This window comes from Eulemur rufifrons, chromosome 16, assembly GCF_041146395.1.
Source record: "Eulemur rufifrons isolate Redbay chromosome 16, OSU_ERuf_1, whole genome shotgun sequence".
NCBI lineage: Eukaryota > Metazoa > Chordata > Mammalia > Primates > Lemuridae > Eulemur > Eulemur rufifrons.
The window spans coordinates 44,914,718-44,934,665 of record NC_090998.1 but is presented as its reverse complement, the minus strand read 5'-3'; the positions used below and the strand labels follow the sequence as shown (position 1 = coordinate 44,934,665).

The 19,948-nt window shown below is 62.4% G+C and overlaps 1 protein-coding gene across 1 annotated transcript in view; it reads right to left on the bottom strand.

The window, feature by feature from the left end:
- Positions 1–3,364: 3,364 nt before the first annotated feature.
- LRP1 (LDL receptor related protein 1) overlaps positions 3,365–19,948 on the bottom strand; it is a 76,823-nt gene continuing 60,239 nt past the window's right edge. The window contains exons 53-89 of the mRNA XM_069491744.1: positions 19,766–19,888; positions 19,545–19,685; positions 19,273–19,463; positions 18,276–18,459; positions 18,067–18,152; positions 17,781–17,900; positions 17,225–17,412; positions 16,907–17,112; positions 16,194–16,382; positions 15,504–15,652; positions 14,981–15,074; positions 14,755–14,871; positions 14,411–14,530; positions 13,958–14,080; positions 13,691–13,816; positions 13,247–13,363; positions 12,473–12,579; positions 12,246–12,378; positions 11,449–11,568; positions 11,185–11,307; positions 10,695–10,835; positions 10,461–10,595; positions 10,262–10,381; positions 9,132–9,400; positions 8,377–8,555; positions 7,947–8,053; positions 7,596–7,712; positions 6,912–7,088; positions 6,611–6,751; positions 6,331–6,504; positions 5,897–6,058; positions 5,319–5,493; positions 5,062–5,163; positions 4,875–4,939; positions 4,672–4,762; positions 4,428–4,572; positions 3,365–4,281 (exon numbers count right to left, since the gene is read on the bottom strand). Of these exons, the coding sequence (XP_069347845.1) occupies positions 4,141–4,281; positions 4,428–4,572; positions 4,672–4,762; positions 4,875–4,939; positions 5,062–5,163; positions 5,319–5,493; positions 5,897–6,058; positions 6,331–6,504; positions 6,611–6,751; positions 6,912–7,088; positions 7,596–7,712; positions 7,947–8,053; positions 8,377–8,555; positions 9,132–9,400; positions 10,262–10,381; positions 10,461–10,595; positions 10,695–10,835; positions 11,185–11,307; positions 11,449–11,568; positions 12,246–12,378; positions 12,473–12,579; positions 13,247–13,363; positions 13,691–13,816; positions 13,958–14,080; positions 14,411–14,530; positions 14,755–14,871; positions 14,981–15,074; positions 15,504–15,652; positions 16,194–16,382; positions 16,907–17,112; positions 17,225–17,412; positions 17,781–17,900; positions 18,067–18,152; positions 18,276–18,459; positions 19,273–19,463; positions 19,545–19,685; positions 19,766–19,888 (5,198 nt within the window). The 3' untranslated portion in view covers positions 3,365–4,140. The remainder of the gene's footprint in view (positions 4,282–4,427; positions 4,573–4,671; positions 4,763–4,874; positions 4,940–5,061; positions 5,164–5,318; positions 5,494–5,896; positions 6,059–6,330; positions 6,505–6,610; positions 6,752–6,911; positions 7,089–7,595; positions 7,713–7,946; positions 8,054–8,376; positions 8,556–9,131; positions 9,401–10,261; positions 10,382–10,460; positions 10,596–10,694; positions 10,836–11,184; positions 11,308–11,448; positions 11,569–12,245; positions 12,379–12,472; positions 12,580–13,246; positions 13,364–13,690; positions 13,817–13,957; positions 14,081–14,410; positions 14,531–14,754; positions 14,872–14,980; positions 15,075–15,503; positions 15,653–16,193; positions 16,383–16,906; positions 17,113–17,224; positions 17,413–17,780; positions 17,901–18,066; positions 18,153–18,275; positions 18,460–19,272; positions 19,464–19,544; positions 19,686–19,765; positions 19,889–19,948) is intronic.

The window sequence follows — 19,948 nt, the reverse complement described above, 5'->3', positions numbered from 1 at the left end:
TCCGCGACGCTCCAATCCCGGCCGCGCCCCGCGCGCCCCCTCCCGCCCAGCTGGGGGCACCGAAGGTGACTTTCACCCCGACACGCCCCAGACACGCCCCTGGCCCAGGTGCGAAGCCAGAGGGTTGAGGGGCTCGAGGACCGCGCACCCGGGAGGCCGGGTGTGTGCACGGATGGGCAATAGGGCAGGGCGTGGGTCTCGGGGCTCTGGGACCGTACACCCAAAGTGGGGGCACGGCGGAGCAGGAGCCCTGCCAGGGTCGGTGGCGCAGCCGAACAAGGGTCCCTCGATGCTCCGGGGCCCCTTCTATGCTCCGGGCCAAGGTGGGTCCTGGGCAGGAGCAGGGCAGGGGCCAAGGTGAGGGCGGGCGGGGCCTGGGGCGGCTGCCGCTGCGCGGTGCTGACGGGGATGGATGGGCGCCCCGCGGCTCATTCGGCCCGGAGATGAGAATCATTGATCACGGACGGAAACCCCATCACGTCTGTCAATAGGGCTGACAAACGGCTCCCGCCGCCTCTGCCCTCGCCCCACCGCACCTCCGAGGTCTCAGGACCCCTGGGCTAGACCGGCCGTTCACCTTTGCCCTTCGCCCCCCCTCCTCCCCCCCCCGCCCCGCCCCGCCCCCGCGCGGCCCAGCATGCCCTTGCTGCGTGGGGGCTGGGCAGGAAATCCCCCTCAGTGTCTCCTGCCCGGCCTCTTGGTGCAGAGTCTTTCCCTTCCCTCCCACTGTCCCATCTTTCACCATCAGCTCTCCTCCATCCTTGTCCCCTTCCCGGTCTGTCTCTGTCCTTGTCTCTGTCCCTAGCCCCAGCCCTGTCTCTGTCCCTGTCCTCTTCTCTGTTTCTTCATCAGCTCCCTCCTCCCCTCAGTCTCTCTCTCTCCTGCCCGGGGAGTCTTCAGCTGTCAGCTGTTGCTATGCACTGAGGCTCTGGCTGAGGTTGTGCTATGACCGACACCTAGACAGTGAGAGGTAGGGACAAGCAAAGAGGCAGAGACAGGCACATACCCCAGACAACAACTCCCCCCGCCCCTCCCCCCCAGGCATGCATGCAGATGCAGTCACAGGGACAGGCCACCTGGAAGAGGTGAGCACACACAGCAAAACACATTCACCCACAGAGACCAGCGCATACACACAGAGACAGGTGCACACCCAGAGGCGCACCAACACACACAGATGGACATGCTTGGTTTGCACACAGAAGAGCACACAGTGACAGACAGACAAATGCATACTTGCACCAAGAGACAAGCACACCCGGAGGGTACTCAGAGAGAGCCACCCTCCTTGGCAGAGATGGACACGCACACTGGGACACGCACACAGAGATACACACAGGTGTATGCTGGCACTGGCAGTCCAAAAGAGGCACATACAAAGAAACAGACAGACAGATATGGGATGTGACAGACACACAAAAAACAGTCAGAGAAAGCACAGGAGTTCTGAGAGGATGAGGCAGACACAGAGACACGGTGGAGACAGATATTAAGCTAGGAGAGGAGAGAGGCAGGAAGGGATGCAGGTGTCCAGGTTCAAGGCCAGAAGGCCCCAACCAGAATCCTGAGCCCAGGGGCTGCTTCAGCAGTGGATGGGGACAGTGGCACACTCAGGCCTAAGGTGCCCAGGACAGAAGTCCATCATCAAGGTCCTGATCTTCTGGAGACCCAGCCTGCTGCATCCCTCTTCCTTTTGCTACTGTCTCAGGCCACCCTGTTCTCTCCCCTCTACTCCCACACACCTGCACACACACACTACTCCCTGTTGCTGGACTCTGGCCTCTGTCTCCGTGTCTCTCCATCTCTGTGTCTCTGTCTCCCATTCTGTCGGTATCAGCTCTGTCCCTGGCTCTGCCCTAGTCCGTTTTCCATCTCTGTCTTGGGCTCCTTTCTGCCTTGCTGGGTGGGGAGTTTGGGAGGCCTGCCTCTGGGCAGGTGGCAGTCCTAGAGGACAGAGGGAGGGTGCTGACTAGAGAGGTGTGCTTTCCAAGCTGCAGCTGGGGGCCTTGTCGCTCTGCCCAGGATCTTGAGGTGACAGGCAGAGAATCAGTGGCTCCCTGGGGGCACCAGATGCATGGCTGGCAGAGGGAGGGGTGGGACTGGTGGTGGTGGAGAGCAGGGAGGCGCTGGGGGAGGGGGAGAAGCCGGAGGGCCAAGGGCGGAGGGGGTGTGGCAAAATAGCCTGAGGGGGGAGGTGAGGCTGGGCTGGGGTCCCCCGCAGGTACATAATTAGTGTATGTGTTGAGAGGGGGGCAGTGCTGGGCTTCAGGATAAGCTGTGCTGCAGGAATGCGGACGCCACCTGGTGACCAGATGGGGGCACAAGCCTCCCACTCAGCAATCAGCAAGGACACCCCTTTTCCCCAGCAGAGTTGCTCGCCCCAGGGCCCTTGTGCCCCTGGGGAGCTGCGAAGGCAGAGGAGGGTCTCGGAGTTGGCTTGGAGGATGAGGTTGGAGATGGGATCTCAGGGCAAGAGGGAAGGGAAGGCTCTTGCTTCTGTAGGTGCCTAGACTCATAGCTTCCTCAAGGCACAGGAGGCCAGGGAGGAATACTCTGGGGAGGTTGAACCGGTGAGGGAGGGGAATGAAAGGCAGTGGCCCCTTTCGGAGTTGGACAAGTGTTCTGCAGCTGCCCTCGCTGAGCTCGTACTTGCTATTGTGGGGAGAGTGGGGCTCTAACCCTCTCAGTCCCTGGGCAGGGGTTGAAGTAGACCTGGGACACCTCTGATTGTCTTGGTCCTTCCCTGTCAACCCCTGGAATGACTGGAATGATGGGTGAGCTGGATCTGTTGGTGGCCCATGGGGCCTGGCAAACTGGTCCTCCCTCTCCTGAATGCAGGGTTTTGCTCTTGGCATCTGATTAGTCTCCGTGAAGTGAGATGTCAGTGCTTCAAGAGAGAAGCATTCTCTCAGGCTGAGAGAAGCGTACGGGACCAGGGACCACCCTGAAGGATTAGAAGGCCTTCACGGCCCCATGTATCCATTTCCATGGTGGGATTTCTCACTGTGGGAGATCAAGGGGTGGGGGTTGTCCAACAGAAGTATGGATGCAGAGAAACAGATCTTCGAGTTAGTGTCCTGGAGCCAGAGGGAACACAAGACCCAGGGAGGGGAAGTCACCGGCTCAAGGTCACACAGCCAGGAGACGCAGATCTTCCTGTCAGGTCCAGTGCCACCCGCGCGCCGGCCGGCAGGGTGGAGAGGGCGAGGTCTCCGGGAGAAGGGCACCGAAAGCCGGACGCCACGCTGCCTCTGGCCCGGACAGGGCTCCCTCTGGTGGCCGAAGCAGGCAAACGCAGCCTCAGCTCCCAGAGTCCCACACTCACAGGCAGAAACAAGAGGCTTTTTTTTTTTTTTTACAATTTTATTTATAACAATATCTGTGTTATTTAGTTGTAAAGGAATTTGTCAAAAATTATTAAAACGTTCATGTCCCCAAAACGGGGCTGCCCGCTTGCCCTTCCTTGGTGTGCCCCACCTCCCCCTCGTCCCCAGGGGAGGGGAGGTTAGGGGACTGTTCACCAAGGAAGGTCTCCAGCCCTGGGAGCGGCTGGAGAGGGGGAGAGCCTGCCTGGGAGGGATGCTGAGCATGGCCACCTCAGAGGCGCCCGGGAGTCGGGGCTGGAGGTTTCGTGGCCTCCCCCAAGAAGAACCAAAAAACTCCGTCCTTGCCTTCCTACCTCAGCTAGAGCCAAATCTTTCAGACAGGGGCAGCAAAGAACTCTCCCTCCCCAGAATTAGCCTCAGAGAGCTGGGGAGGGGTAAGCAGGGGGGTGAGGGGGAGAGCCTGGACAAAGTGTCTGGCACAGGGAGGGGAGGCAGCACCCAGCTCTCCCAGTGGGGTGCGTTGGTGGGAAGGGAGGAGTCGGGCTCCCTCGTACCTTTACGCCACAGGAGCCCCCAGAGCCCTCCCTGCCCCCTCCCCGAAGGCAGCTTGGGGGGCACTGAGGAGCAGGCAGGAAGAGGAGACCGGAAGAGATAATACTGTGCTCGCTTGCTCACTCACATATAAAAAGTAATTCCTTCATTTTTACATTTATACATCTGGCATGGCCAGGGAAGGGCTGTCTGGGGAAGGGCTCATTGAGGACTTCTCTGGAGGGGGCAGAGGCTCTCTGGGGAAGTCCGATGGGGCAGGGCCCTATGCCAAGGGGTCCCCTATCTCGTCCTCAGGGCCCCGGCCCAGGAGTTCTCGCTTCTCGTCCGTGCTGGCCAGGGAGTGGCGGCTGCCGTGGCCTCCCATGTAGAGTGTGGCATACACAGGGTTGGTGAAGTTGGTGGGCTGCAAGGCGACAGAGGGTTCAGGTGGGGCTCAGGAGCTGGGCTCTGAGGCCGGGGTTACCCCATCCCCCACCTCTGTCCCATCATCCAACCAAGGACCCTTAGTGGCCCTACCCACAGCCTCTTGGCCCTGTCCTCCCAGCCCACCTTGTCAGGGTCCAGGGCAAAGTCAGCATCCAGTAGGCCCCCTACGTCATCGGGCTCTCCGCCTTCGTACATCTTGTAGGTGGGGTTCCCAATCTCCACATTCATGGCCCCGTTGGTCATCCGCTGGTGCTGGAAGCCCTTAGCCCTGGGGAGAGGCAGGAGTATAAGGGGGCAGAGAGTTTGCGGGCATAAGGCTGGGGTGGTCAAATAATGGTCAGAACTTTCCAGACTCCCAGTGACTTACCCTCGGACTCGCCGCTTATACCAGAATACCACTCCAGCCACGAGAAGCAGCAGCAGCAGCAACAGCAGAGGGATTAGGATGGAGGCCATATCTGGAGGGAAGATGTGGGAAACTGAGTCAGAAGAGTCCAGGGAAGCAGGAGGCACAAAGTCCCCCTGCTCTAGGTCCCGGCAGCCCTGCCTGCCCCACCCCCTGCCACCTACGTCCAGTCTGCTGCTGGTTGACGACCTGCTCCTCACACCGGGGTCCTGTCATGTGGGGTGGGCACCTGCAGAGAGGAGGGGCAGAGCTGAGTAGGTGGACCCTCTACAGGCGCCGGGTGGTCCTCCTGTTCAGATGTGGGGCAGGGAGGGATGACCCATGCCTGAGCAAGGCTTGGGCCCAACTCACTGGCACTCAGGCATCATTTTGCTGTTCATGGTGCAGGAACCGCCATTGCTGCAGTGGCCGTCGCAGGTCAGACAGCTGGGGGCCACCCGGCCATCCGTGCAGCTGCAGGAAGGAATCAGAGGCTGTGGCTGGGGCTGACAGAGGCGTGTCTGTGAGGCTGAGCAGGTGGCAGGGCTGGGGTGCAGGCCTGGGGGGCAGAGGCTGGGACAGGGCAGGGTCCAGGCGGGGCAGAACTGTGGAGTGGGGCCCCCGCTCACTTGCAGGTGACATCCCCGCTCTGCTTGTTGACCACACAGGCTCCCTGGAGACAGCGGCTGCACTTGTTCACCTCACACCTCGGTCCCTCGAAGTAGGCGGAGCAGCGGCATTGTCGGGAGCCATCAGCAGCCATCTGGCATGTGCCGAAGTTCTCACAGTAGCCAGAGCACTGCCCTGTGGTTGGGGCGGGAGAGGAAGTGCCTCAAGCCCCACCCTCAGGGGCGCCCTCCATTGGTTGTGGGAAGCCGGGCACCCAAGGGGACCCCAGGTCCTGTGGATGATTCCCACCTCCTGAGTCCCCTGCTGCCCCCATGTCACAGGCTCCAGGGCACGAGGATGTCCCTGAGCATCCTGACAGGGCGCTGCTTTTGCTGGAATAATCCTGATGCCAGGGGGCTCGCTACCCCGGGGTAAGTGTGCCAACACTTCTGTGGGGAAACACAGCAGCTTGGGCCTGGCTTGGTGGCATGTGGCCCTCCTGTCCTGAGCTGCCGCTGCAGGCCTGGACCACCACCCTCGGCTCTCTGGGACTCCTCAGCTCCCCTCTTCCCTCCCCTGGGCCCAGGGTGGCACTCACGGTACTGGCAGCGGTCACCCAGGAAGCCAGGTAGGCAGCGGCACTGGGGCTGGTTGCCCTGGTTGACAGTGCAGGTGCTGTTGTTGGCACAGTAGCCCGCACACACCTGCTGGGTGCATTTGGGGCCCGTGAAGCCCGTGGGGCACCGGCACGTGGGCATGCCTGGTGGGAGAGGATGTATGAGCAGGACTGTGGCCCTCAGGGCCACCCGGATCTACCACAGAGGAACAGGGCTGGGAGGACCTGGGTGGGAGGCAAAGACCAGAGGGACGGGAGCCTGGTGGGACTGGGACCGGGCTGTGGGGAGAAGGAGGGGGTGGGGCGGGGCAGGGCAGGGAGGCAGGGCAGAGGCCGGGCTTACCCAGGGGCAGGGGCTGGTGGGTGTGGGGCTGGGGAGGGCGCAAGGAACAGTTCCGGCAGGAGGAGGGGCGTACCAGACGGGGACGCAGCGCAGGTGCCCCCGTTGCGACAGTGCTCCCAGCACTGGTCCAGCTCACACTTGTCACCCGTGTATCGGGGCTGGCAGCGGCACTTGGGTTGCCTCCGTGCATTGAGGAAACAGCTGCCACCGTTGAAGCACTGCAGGTTGCAGGTTCCAGGCCGGGGAGCTGCAGGAAGGACTGGTCAGGGGCCGAGCCAGGGAAGGGGGCAGGAGGGATGGGCAGCAGGGTCAGGGGGAAGTCAGGGCCACAGGGAGGAGGGTCCTGAGCATACCGTCTGGCGGGGGCGTCGGAGAGGGCACAGGCACACAGGTGCCATTGTCTAGCCGCTTGCCATTGGGACAGGTGCAGACAGGCCCACTGGGGCTCAGCAGGCAGAGCCACTCACACTTCTTGCGGTCACAGGGGTTGGTCACTGCAGGTATGGGGGGGCGGGGAGGACACTAAGCAGGACACTTCCCTGATTCCTGTGGACCCAGAACGACCCCCTCCCTCCCAGGTCCTGAGGCCCTAGGTTGGAGACTCAATGCCCCCAGGCCTTCCCTTGCCCAGCCGGGGCTCTCCCTGCACCCCACCTTCAGGCTGCTTGTGCTGATGGTACAGGACCACGTCCGAGGCATGGCTCAGGCCCCCCGTCAGGTTGATCAAAGGGCTGTGTCCAAACTTATGGATCTTGAAGACACGGTTATTGATGTAGGTGACGCCATAAATATAATCCTCAAAGACATCGATGCTGAAGGGGTGACTCAGGCCTGGGGGAGGAGGTGGAGTCAGAGGGGAGTCGGGGGCACTCAGGCCCTGGCTGCCCCACTCTCCAGGACACTGGCACCTGTGGCTCCCAGGTGCCTCAAACCCAACACATCCAAGACCAGACTCCCCCTCCCCACACCCCCTCCTCCTCCCGTGGCTGCTGCTGGCAGAAGGTCCCATCACCCGAGACTTCTGGGGTCATGGTTCACTTCTGCTGCTGCTTCTCCCCACATTTGCTAAGTTCCTGATGCCACCTATGCTGCCTCCTCGTGACTCCATTCTCACTGGGGCAATGGATGAGCGGACAAGTGGCAGGAGGGGCAGGGTGTGCCTCAGGCCTGCGGGTGGGTTCAGGAGGGACCCGGATGGGGGAGTCTGGAAGCACCGCAGAGTTGCTGGGGACCAGGCTGACAAAGGACGGCGGGCATGGAAGCAAGGCTTCTGGGCTCAGTGGGGAGGACGGGAGGCCTGAGGGCCGGACTGGGGACCAAGGCACTGCCCGGCCTGACCTCGTTTACTGTCAGCAGCCATGACGGGGTCGGTGCCATTGAGCCGGATGCTGCCGATGACCGAAAGCTTGGCGTCCGCCCAGTACAGCCGTTCGTTGTGATAATCCACGGCCAGGCCTGGGGAGGGGAGTGCTGTGAGGCTCAGTGCTCCTGCCCCAGGCTGAGCGTAGAAAGCAGAACTGTCTCCAGGTCTGAGACAGCTCCACGCTGTCACCTGCCTCTCCCAATCAGCCCTTCCATGAAAAGCCTCCACAGCCCATCTGCCCCACCCCAGTGCAAGCCCCCTCCCCTAGCGTCTGTGTGACTTCCTTAGCAGCGGGGCTCGGGGAGCCTGCCCCTGCCCCCACAAACCTGTGGGCCACTGGATGTTGTCCTGCACCAGTGTCTCCCGAAGGGTCCCGTCCATTGCCGCTGTTTCAATCTTGGGGTGGTTGCCCCAGTCTGACCAGTACATAGTGCTGGGGAGGGAGAAGGGGTGAGTGTGGGCAGGTCGGTGGGCCAGGGGGTGCAGACCAAGGGGGGACACCAGCTTCTGGGTCTGGGCACAGGGACTGCTGGGGACTGGGAGGAGGGTGTTCAGTCCTCCTACAGAGAGGACAGGGTGTCAGCTTCTGAGCAGGTTAAGAATCTTTTACTCTAAAACCACAATGTGCTCATCTAGAGATCTCTAGGTGGGCAGCGCTGCTCCCTGGGGAGGGCTCTGCCTCAGGCTGGTCTGGGAGGGGAGGGCGCACCTGTGGGAGAGGCCCCCCACTCCCTGTGCCCCAGGACCCTTGCTCACCCCCTCAGCGGGTCCACCACAATGGCGTGGGGCTCGTCGATCATGCCCGAGATGAGCGTCTTCCGGTTCTCACCCTTCATTTGTGCCACCTCAATCACGTCTCGGCCCGAGTCGGTCCAGTACACGTTCCCGGCCACCCAGTCGATGGCGATGCCTCGTGGCATCTTCAGCCCTGAAATCTGAATGGGAGATCAGGGGCTACTTACCTTTTGTTTTCCTGCCATTATCTCTGCCCCGACTCCCGACCCCCGACCCCCTGCCAGCCTGTCCCTGCTAAAACGTCACTCCAGACTGACGGCCAGTCCCTGGGTTTAAAGAGACTCCACTGACACTTAGCTTATGTGTCAGAGTTGGAGCTTTCACGGAGCTTTGCCCGTTAGTCCTCCCTAAGGCCTAGGAGACAGGTATCACTACCTCATTTTACTGACAAACAAAGTGAGGCCCAAAGAGGTTAAACAGGCTGGCTAAAATTCACACAGAGGACGGCAGTGACGTCGGGGACTGGAGCTGGCTCTAATGCTGAGGGCCCGACTGCCGACCATGCCCTGCGCCCTGGGCTGATGGCAGAGCCAGTTACTGACGACTCTCACTGCTCTGTCCGCCTGTCATCTGCGCCTCAGAACATAATCCTAAGACTGCCCTGGCCCCCGACAGTCTCACCCTGGGCCCCCTTCCACTGCCCTTTTCAGATTCTGCTCTGAACTGGCTGCTCTATGGAGCTCTTCCACCTGATCCATGTCAGGCTAGGTGCTCACGTTGAGGTGGGTGACACCACGGTCGATCTGTCGCCGGTGGCGGTTGGAAGTGGTAGGAGGCGCAGCGGGTGGCAGGCTGCGGTAGGAGATGGTGCCTGTGTGCCAGTTGGTCCAATAGATGCGGCCAGCCTTGACATGGACATCCATGGCATCAATGCGGACACTCTCGTCACCCTGGAATGCCTGCTCGTAAGCCGAATGGGGGTGCCCAGGGAACAGGCTGCGGATCTCATTGTCATCAGCGATGTACAGGACCTGGTACTCAGAGCCTGGAGGGGCAACAGGCCAGGGCTGGGGCTGTGGGATGCTGGGAGGAGGCACCTGAGTTGTGCACCCCAACCCTACTCAGCCACTTTCACACTAACAGTATTTTCTCTCCCGATGAAACCACCTGCTCTGGCCAGCAGCTGATGCTCATCCTCCCTGCACTGGGCTTGCGGGCTCCAGCCTCGGCCTCTGGACTTGCTCCTCTCCTCCCTCGAGCTGATCAAGTGTGCCCTTCTCCTCCAGAAAGCTATTCCTGCCTCTCCAGCCCCAGCGACTTCTGCCTCCTCATGGCCTCTGGGTGGCATCACCACACTCTCTGCTACATACTGCCTGACACGTGCTTGGGGGTGCACATGCATGTGGGGTGTATGTGCAGGGCATGGAGGGTGTGGGCGTGCATGGGCACGTGAGTGCACTGGGGCGAGTGGGCAGGGTGTGTATGTATATACACGCACATGTGCACGTGTGGTATGTGTGCACGGGGATGTGCGGTTGTTTGTGCACAGGCACGTGGGAGGTACAGGTGTGTGTCAAGATGTGTGGGAATGTGCAGGTGGGGCATGCGTGGCTGTGCGTATGCCGGTGCGTGTCTGGGCGTGCTCCTGTCCTGGGAGTGGCAGTGAGAAGGCACGTGTGTGCAGCAGGAGTGCTGCCCCAGCCCGAACTCCTTCAGAGAGAAGCCCCAGGACCCGCGCCCGCTGCTTGGGCCAGCAGCACGCTGGGGACGCTGCACCCGTGGACCTGGGTTCCATGTCTGGACAAGGGTGTGTGGAAGAAAACATTTCATCTCAGGTTGGCCCCGTTTTATACCCTGATGTCACCCAGCCCCACCCACCCTTTCTGCCCTCACTCAGCTCCGGTACCTTCCGCCTTGCAGGTGTTGTGCGTCTTCATGAAATTCCGAGCGCAGCTGCAGAGGTGGCCGCCCTTGGTGTTGTTGCAGAGTTGCGAGCAGGTGCCAAAGCGCAGGCACTCATTGATGTCTGGGGGTTACACAGGAGGGTCATGGGGAGTCCTGCCGCTGGGGTTTCTGCCCACCCCCTTTTGGTCCTGCTGCCCTACCCTGGCATCCGGGCTGGCCTGGCACAGTGTGGAAGCCTGGGCGGCAGGCGCAGTAGGCAGCTTTCTCAGTGCGCACGCAGCGTGCCTCGTCTCCACAGATGCTGGCGTTGGTGGCGCAGCTGGTCAGCTTGGGGTCTGTGGGGGACAGAGAGTGGATTCCTCCCCTGAGCCACCCCAGGCCTGGGCTCCGTGCTGTGCCCCTCCCAGTGCCCCGCCGCAGCCTGCTGGCCTCACCGATGCTGCAGTCCTCCTCGTCAGAGCCGTCCCCGCAGTCATCGAACATGTTGCAGCGCAGTGAGGAGGACAGGCAGTGCTGGTTCCGGCACAGAAACTCTTTCTTGTCTTTGCAGTGGGGAGTCTGGGCCGTGGGGGGCTCTGGGGAGGGTGGGGGCTTCAGGCCCTGGGTATCCACCCTTGCCCCTCCTCCCACAGACACCCCAGGGATGCCAGCGGGTCCCAATTCCTGGCTGTTTGTCAAGCTTGCAGGGGGGAGCTGGTTAGACATTCAGGTTCCCATCCCCACCTCCAAGACCTAGAGCACCAGGAAGCCTCTGGAACCTACCCCAGGGGCTTCTCTCTCCCAAGGAAGGGCCCTCAGGCTCCCAGCAATGGATCCTCCCCTTCCCAGGTGAGTCCGCTTCCCAGATGCAGCTCTCGCTTGGCCCACACTCAGCCCCTGTGCAGCACCCGCTCTGCAGCCCCCCATCGCTGGCCCCCTGCTCACCACAGTCCTCCTCATCAGTCCCATCCCCGCAGTGGTCCGTGCCGTCGCACTGGCGCCCGATCCACAGGCAGACGCGGTCGTTCTTACAACGGAAGGGCCGGTTGGGAGGGCACACGAACCGGGCTGCCGGCCAGGAGGACACAGCCAGAATCAGTCCTGCGGTTTTGGGGGGAGGCTGCCCACGGAGAGGGGGCCCGGGAGCCCCACCCCTGGAGCCCCGCCCCACCTGGAGCCCCGCCCCTGCGCCTGCGCCCCAAATCTCACAGCACTCCTCGGGGTTCTCGTCTGAGTTGTCTCCGCAGTCGTCCTCTCCGTCGCACTTCCAAGCCAGCGGCTTGCACAAGGTGTTGTTGCACTGGAACTCGTCCAGGGGACAGGTCCGCACTGGGTGCCAGGGAGAGCACAGAGCCAAGAATGAGCCATCAGCCGCAGGCTGCTGGGCAGGAGCTAGCCTGGGTGCACCCCTCCCCCGACAGGTGGGGGTCTGAGGCTCGGAGGGTCAGAGGGCACCGGGCAGTGCAGTTCCATGGCAGATACTGAGGAGCAGCACTGAGCTGGGAGTTGGAGGCCTCGCCCAGCAGGGCAGAGCCAGATGTTTACCCTCAGAGTTGGCGACCCTGCTACAAGCCCCAGGCTTCACGCTGCCCACTCTGGGCCGCCGAGCCCAGGCAGGCCAGCCAGAGGTGAGCACTGTCTTCCTGCCCCAGGAAAGGAAAGTGAGCAGGACTTTGCCTCAGGGGTCAGCCAAGTGCCTAGTAGGAACTCGTGGGGCGGAGCCTAGACAGCACAGCCCACAGGTTCCTGATGGATTTTGGCCCTTTGACTAGGTGTCACTGTACTGGGGACAGCCTGCACAAAAATGTGTACCTGGGGCCCCCGTGTCCTGTTTACTGCTACATCCCCAGCACCCATGACAGTGGCTGGCATATGGTAAACGCTCAATAAATATTTGTTGCATTCAGAATGAATACAGGAAAGAGAGAATGGGTGAGGAACTGGGCCACATGATGGGGTGGAGGCACGGTGGTAGGGTCGGCGGAAGCCAAGCTGGAGGGGCTCACCACCAGTGCCACAGGCTTCCTCGTCACTGCCATCCATGCAGTCGGCATCCGCGTCACAGCGCCAGCGCAGGGGGATGCAGTGACCACTCTTGCACTGGAACTGGTCCATGTCACAGCGGGGGGTGCAGTCTTTCTGTGGGCATGGGAGCAGCAGCCTGGTCAGCTCTAGGCACCCCCGGAGCTCTGCCTTCTGGGGCCATCCCTCCTTCCTTCTGGTCTCTGCCCACCTCATCTGAGCCGTCTGCACAGTCGTGGTCCCCGTCGCACTTCCAGCGCCCAGCGATGCAGCGGCCATTGGCACAGGAGAACTCGCTCTCAGAGCAGGGCCGAGGGGCTGAGGGAGGACAGGGGAGAGACAGGCCCCAGGAGGGTGGGCACAGGGACTCAGCCCTTGCAACGTCTCCAGCCCCTGGCAGAGTGAAACTCCTGAGCCCAAGGCCCAACCCTGCATCCCTGAGGGCCACAGCTGTCTGGCATAATGACCGAGATGCTCAACCAATCCTGGGCAGAGCCAACTGGCTGTCCTTATGGGAGCAGCCGGGCACAGAGGGTGCTCACACTTACCCCACTGGGGACAGACACACGAGAGAGGGCACAGGTCCCTGGCCTTGCCCTCAGGACAGACTGTGTATGGGGAGGGAAGGGAGGGTGAGGACCACTAAGACAAGCACCAGGGTTTGGGGAGAGGCCAGTAAGGGACGATGGGCAGAGGCACGGCACAGGGACGGGGGCTCTGGGGCAGACTCAGGGTGCGGTGGGAACACAGGCACGTCAGAGACACCTACCTCTGCAACCCCAGGAGGACAGTGTGAAAATGGAGAGAAACATGAGATGAGGTGAAATGGCACAAACTCAGATACACAACATGGAGTGGGGGGGTGAGGAGGGAGGCGGCCACCTGCTCTAGCACAGCCTGGTGGCAGGAGGGGCCAGGCTGCTGAGAAGGGGGGCCCGAGGTCTGGGGGAGGCTCGTGCTGGGCTGGGCTGGGGGGGGCACATACTGCAGCTCTCCTCGTCGGAGTTGTCGCCACAGTCGTTGTCGTAGTCGCACTGCCAGCGGCCTGGCACGCAGCGGTTGTTCTTGCAGCGGAACTGGTATGGCTCACAGGTGCGCTCGTCTAGCGGAGGCAAGATGGGGGGCAGTCAGGGACAGGCTGTGGGGCAGACGCCAGGGTCTCGGGCAGGCGTGGTCAGGATGGCTGGGTAGTTGGCATCCCAGCCAGAGAAGGGTCAGCCACACAGCAAGTGCGGGGCGTGGACAGGGGCATTAGGGGGCGGTAGGCACGGGTGGACGTGGGGAAGTGAGCTCCTGCCAGGGTCAGGCTCCCTGTGACAGGAAGCCTGGCACCAGGGCCACGCTGTGACCTACTCAGCAGGTGGCCCCAGACTGCTGTCCCTCCCCACCAGGCAGACTGCCTTCCTCCTAGAGCGGGGGCTGGGCTCACCACACTCTTCCTTGGGCTCATCTGAGCCGTCCCCACAGTCGTCCTCTCCGTCACACTTCCAGCGTGCCGGGATGCAGCGGCCCGAGTCCTTGCAGCGGAACTCGTCCACTCCGCAGGTCATCTGGGCTGCAAAGGGGTGGGGCCGGGGTGAGCGTGAGGCTCCTTGCAGGAGCCGTGAGCGGGGGGTGGGGGGGGGGGTGGGGGGGGAGTGGGCGGGAGCAGCAGAGGCCGCAGGGAAGGTGGGCTCCGGGAGCACCGGGAACTCACTGCAGTTGGCGGGCTCGTCACTGCCGTCCACACAGTCGTTGTCCCGGTCGCAGACCCAGACTCGGGGGATGCAGCGCTTGGTGATGGAGCACTGGAACTGGTTGGGGGCGCAGGTCACCTCGGCTGCAGAGTGAGCGAGAGAAGGAGGACCCTCCCTTACACCTGCCATCTCAGTTCAAGATCACTGTCTTCTCCCTCTTCAAGCCCTGGCCCTGGGCTTGCCAGCAATTTCTTGGGAAGAAGGAACAGTTTATCTCCAATTTTGGTGCATTTTGTTTTCTGGATCTACATATCTCTACCACGCATGATGATTGTATGAGCACACCAGGTTCCGCCCAATCTGATCTATGTTGCGGTTACTTGAGAGCCCCTAGAAGGGGTGGGGAGGCTCATGTCAACTGTGCTGTCACGCTGCCTCCCACCACTGGCCCCGCCTGCCCCGCGGGCACTCACGGCAGTCCCGCTCGTCCTCCCCGTCTCCGCAGTTGTCCTGCCCGTTGCAGCGGAAGATGCCGGGAATGCAGCGGTTGGTGTTGGTGCACTTGAACTGGCTGGGCAGGCAGACGTGGATGTCTGTTGGGAAGGAGGGGTAACTAATGGCAGACAGCGGACTTGGGCGGGGAGGGGGCGCCCACCCCCTCAGCAGGGAGGCTGCAGGCTCAGGGCTTCGGGCAGCAGGAATCTAGCCCGGAGGGAAACTACTGTTGGCTGCAGCTTCCTTGCCCCTGAAATCCCCAAATTCTTGGGAGAGAAAAAAGTGGGGGAAGGAGGACAGTGGTAACTGGGCAGCCCTTTACCGCAATTGGCCTCATCACTGTTGTCCTGGCAGTCATTGTCCCCGTCACAGATGAAGGCAGGGTTTGTGCAGATGCCTGTGGAGCACTGGAACTGTCCTGGGCGGCATTTGAACTCAGCTGTCGGGAGGAAGGTTCAGTGTCAGAAGGGCTGGGTGGGCACGACCAGGCCCCCTTGAGGGACACGGCAGCCTGAGGACTGTCCCGCCACCCGGCCCTGGGCACTCACGGCAGTCTGGGGGCTCATCCGAGTGGTCTCCGCAGTCGTCTTCGGTGTCACACTTCCACCAGAAGGGGATGCACTTGTCGTTCTTGCACACAAACTGAAGGGCAGGTGGGGGCAAGAGGGGTTGATGGGGGTCTGGGGAACTCAGAAGTTTTTCTTTGGAGGGGCTGGGATGTTCCAAAGGAGTGGCGGGGTCAGGGTCTCTCGGGGGGAGGTTGAGCTGGCCAGCAGGTTGGGGTATGACGAGTGCAGGAAGGTCAGGTGTGGGGGGAGTGTGTGGAGGTCAGTGCCCGGGGCTCGGTGAGGAGGGTCAAGGTAGGGTGGGAGGTGTTTGTGTGAGGTGACAGGTGTAAAAGTATTGCTGTGGGGAGACAAGAGGTAGGCAAGAAATGTGGGGGTGTTAGCATGGGCAACCCAGATGCATGAGGACATCAGAGCAGGTGTTGGGGTCCAAGAGGGTTGGGCGTGCTGGTGTAGGGCCCCTGGGGACAGGCACTGGCAGGGGTGTCTAGAGGGAGAACCTTACCTGGCTCGCTGTGCAGTTGGACACACAGGTGCGCCCATCGCCGCCCAGGTAGAAGTTGGTGGGGCAGGCACATTTGTGGCCCCCCCCAGGGGACAGCAGGCACAGGTTGCTGCAGCCACCATTGTTGACCTTGCAGGGGTGATTGGGCACTGCCAGAGAAAGGTGGTTAAGGGGGGCCACCTGGGTCCCGTTTGCGGACACTGCTCCCCGAGCTGCGGGCTGCTAGCAGTGTGAGGGTAGTGCTTGCTGGGGACACACTTTCTGGTCTTGCAAAGGCTGCCTAGCTCACGCTACCCTGGGCGGAGGTGGGTGGATCTAAATCCTGCCTCTTGCAGGTGAGAGCTGAAGCCAGAGACAGGAGCAGACTCTGTCAGGGTCCCAGACTCAGCTCTCCTGCCCTCGCCAGGCCTGCTGTCCCGCCGGGCCCTGCAAGGCCTGCTGTCCCGCCGGGCCCTGCGAGGCCTGCACCTGGGCCCACCCTCCTCCACTGCAGCGTCCGATGGCTCAGGGCCTCGCTGCCGCAAGACTCCAGGGCTGGGCCCAGTCCCAGGACCATACTCTGTCTACACTTTCCTGGAATCTTCCAGAGTTTGGCAGAGAGGGCTCAATCGATGCTGGAGAGAGGATAAGCAGGAAGCCCCGCTGGGTCCCCAACACCCAGGGAACCCTGCTCCCGCTCTTGCCGCTTACCGTCCGGCTGGCGCAGGGCGTGGAAGACGTGCAGGTCCATGGGCCGGTGCAGGGTGCTGATGAGGAGTGTTTTGTTGGCGCCCGTGGTCTTGTGGGCTCGGTTGATGGACTTTGTTTCCCAATCAGTCCAGTAGACGTAGTCCTCAAACAGAGTGAGTGCGAAGATGTGCGGGATGTCCTGGCTCAGCACTGAGGGGCCGGGGCGACAGAGCGCCAGTCAGCGCTGAGGGCAGCTGGGTGCCCTGCCTGCCCAGCCTCAGCCCCCACCATAACCTGCGAGGTGGTCCTGAGCCCAGGCCCCGATGGCTCAGTGGCTTCCCGAGGTCGCAAAGCTAGCAAGTGTCAGAGCTGGAGTCCAGACCCAGACTGTCCGACGGCAAGTCCCTGCTCCACAGCAGCACGTGGTTCCCCTGAGGGCAGGGGGTGCTGCAGTTCTCCAGCCCCAGGCCTCCCACTCCCACCTTCCTTGGGGCCGTCATCAGGACTGTACGTGGGAAGGGCCCCCTTGCCTCCTTCCCAGGGAGCTGGGTGGTGGCCAGTCCAGGCGAGCACCCTGGGGTGCTTTGAGCCCCCAGGCCCCTGGTGGGTGGTGTTCTGGGACCATGTCCCCTGGCTACTATGGACACTCTTGCCCTAAATACCCGGTCCCCTGTCACTTCAGACGCCCATCCCGAGAGGTCTGCGGTGCTGGGCTGCCTCACTGGCACACTGACCGACGTGGCGATTGGAGCCATCCAGGCTGGCAAACTCAATGTAGTCCTCTCTCGCGTCGGCCCAGTAGATGCGCTCGGTGACGTAGTCCAATGTCAGCCCATTGGGCCACGTGATCTTGGTGTCCACAATGACACTGCGGCTGGACCCATCCATGCCGATCCGGCCTATCAGCGAGTGGTCACCCCAGTCTGTCCAGTACAGGTACCTGGCAGGGAGTGGGCAGTGAGCCCCAGGAGATCCAGCAACTGGTCCCACATGGGGCCTGGCTGCCTGAGGCTACCACCTGCTTTCAGGGTCCCCAACCCTCGCCCACATACCCATTCTGCACGTCCACCACCAGAGCCCTGGGCTCACGGAGGCCAGAGCTGACCAGCACCGTCCGATAGGCCCCGTTGAGCTTGGACACTTCAATGGTGTCCCGGCCTTTGTCGCACCAGTACAGGTTGCCACCCACCCAGTCCACGGCCAGCCCGTCAGGGTTGCTGAGGCCCGTCCGGTGCAGCACCTGCAGGCAGGAGCATGGAAAGGAGCCCTGGTGACCTGGGGAAGGACCCTCGGCCTCCCCCATGGATAAAAACCGGGCAGAGCTCCCTCTCCCAGGGCCTGGGAGCACACGTTTAAGGGAGGTCAGACATGAGGGGGACTTCCTGGTAATGAGGGAGGCCTGGGGCTGGCAGATGGGAAGAGCTGGAGGATTCCCCTGGTCTCTGCTGGGCGGGAGGGGAGAGAAGCTAGGACAAGCAGAATCATGTCGTGACTCTGGGCAGAGAAGGAAATGACTTTGGCAGGAACGTGGGGAGACAGGGAGATGCCCTGAAAGCAGACACAGTCTGGGGGCCCCAGGGTATCAGCGCAGAGCCCCGCCTGCCTCACCTGCACGTTGCTGCCATTGAGGTGCATCCTGCGGATCATGCTGCCCTGGGTTGTCACATCCGTCCAGTAAATCATCTGCTCTCGGTAGTCAAAGTCCAAGGCGACAGCGTTGTTCAGGCCCTGATTTGGGGAATGGGGGAGGGGAGAAGCCTGCTGTGGCAGCAGGGGCAATATCTGCAGCTGGGGGAGGAGTGGCTGGAGAAGCAGTAGGGGAGACGACCACGGCCCAAGTGGAGGAATGGGGTGGGGGAGACGGGCAGGGTGGAGGAGGGCCCAGCTCTGGCACCTGCTTAAGCAACGTGTAGTTGGAGCCATCCAGGTTGAGCTTGCGCAGGTAGTAGCGGTTGGCGAAGATCAGGAACGGCTCCTCGTCTGGAGACAGGGGAGCCTGGCTCAGCTCCTGGCCGGGGCACTCCAGCAGCCCTGCTCCCCAGCCCTCCCGCCAGAGCCCCCAGCTGCCCGGGCCACCTCACACGCTCTGGGCACCCGTCTCACCAGTCACAGCTTTGCAGCTGTGGGGGTCGCCGCCGCGGGGGGCGTAGCCCTCCACACACAGACACTTGTAGCTGCCATGGGTGTTGACACAGCGCTGGCTGCAGGGGAAGCTGGTGCTGCACTCGTCCACATCGGCACATGTCCGGCCGTCGTCCTTCAGCCGGAAGCCAGGGCGACAGCGGCACTGCGGGCACAGAGAGACTTGGCTGGGCACGTGGCAGGGGTCTGGGCCTCCCACCCTGGAGCCCTGGGTCGGAGGCCCTCTCAGGCTCCGATTCCCTCCAGCCCGCCTTGCCAGGGGAGGGGGGCACATGGGTACTGAGCCCACCCAGCTAGCAGTCTGGCCCTCACCCCAGAGGAACCGGGTGCGTGAGGTCACCGAGTGTGCATGTTTTCTGCACCCAGAGGCCGATGCCCAGGCCTCCTCCCACATGCCCTGTGAGCATCGCCTGGCAGAGCTGCCCACGCTCTCCCCGAGAAATGCCTTCGTCACGTGGCCATCTCAGCCTCAGCGGTGGCTCCTTCTCAGACTCCTCTGCTGGAAGCCCTCCCTCCCGCCCCCGCAGTTGTGCTGTTGCCCAGCAAGGGGCTCAGGCCTGGGACCTCCTTTTCCCAACGACACTCACTCCCTTGGGAATCACACTCAGGCTCATGGATTTAAATAGCATCTCTATGGTGATAACTCCCAGATTTCTCTCTCCAGTAGGGGCCTCTCCCTTGAACTCCAGGCCTGTGTATCTGTGGCCTACTTGACATCTCACTCCTGTCTCCCTCAAATCCTGCTGGCTCTACTCCCCAGACAGATGCAGAACCCAGCCAAGTAGAGATTTCTGTCTTGTTCACTGCTGTATTCCAGTGCCTGGGACACGCCTGGCACAGAATAGGTGCTCAGTGAACACTTGTTGGATGAATGAATGCATGAATGAATGAGGCAGTGGAGAAGGGAGCTCTGGCCAGGCCTGGGGTGTGGACGCTCTCTCCCCGGGGCTGGGCACACCTTGAAGCCGATCTTGAGGTCCTCGCAGTCCTGGCTGCAGCCGCTGAGCTTGCGGCTGAGGCACTCGTTGACGTGGCAGCCGCGCTCGTCCGAGCCGTCGCCGCAGTCGTCCTGGCCGTTGCAGAGCAGCGCCTCGGCCACACAGCGCCCGCTGCTGCACAGGAACTGCGAGGAGGCATTGCACTTGTGCTCTGGGGAGGGCGGAGGCGGCAGGTCAGCGGGCGCCCGGGCAGTCTGGGGCGGGGGAGGGGGGCCAGCGGGCGGAGGCCCACCTGGGCTGGTGCAGTGCGGGTTCTTGGGAGCCTCATCGCTCTGGTCATGGCAGTCATTCTCGCCGTCGCACTCCCACTGGCGGGAGCTCAGACAGCGCCCGTTGGCACAGCGGAACTCGCTGGGGCCGCAGGTCGGATACTCTGGGGGAGAAGGGGGCAGGTGAGGCTGATGCGCAGGCGCAGCCGAGGCAGGGCCCGCCCCCACCACAGCCGGGGCTCACCACACTCGGGGGACTCGTCCGAGCCGTCGGCGCAGTCACGGTCATGGTCGCACACGAAATGCTTAGGGATGCACTGGCGGTTCTGGCACATGAACTCTCGGTCATCGCAGGTGCTGTTGTATACTGCAGACGGAGGCGGATGCGGCCCCTCAGCCCCGCGCCAGCCCAGCCCCTGCCCGGCCC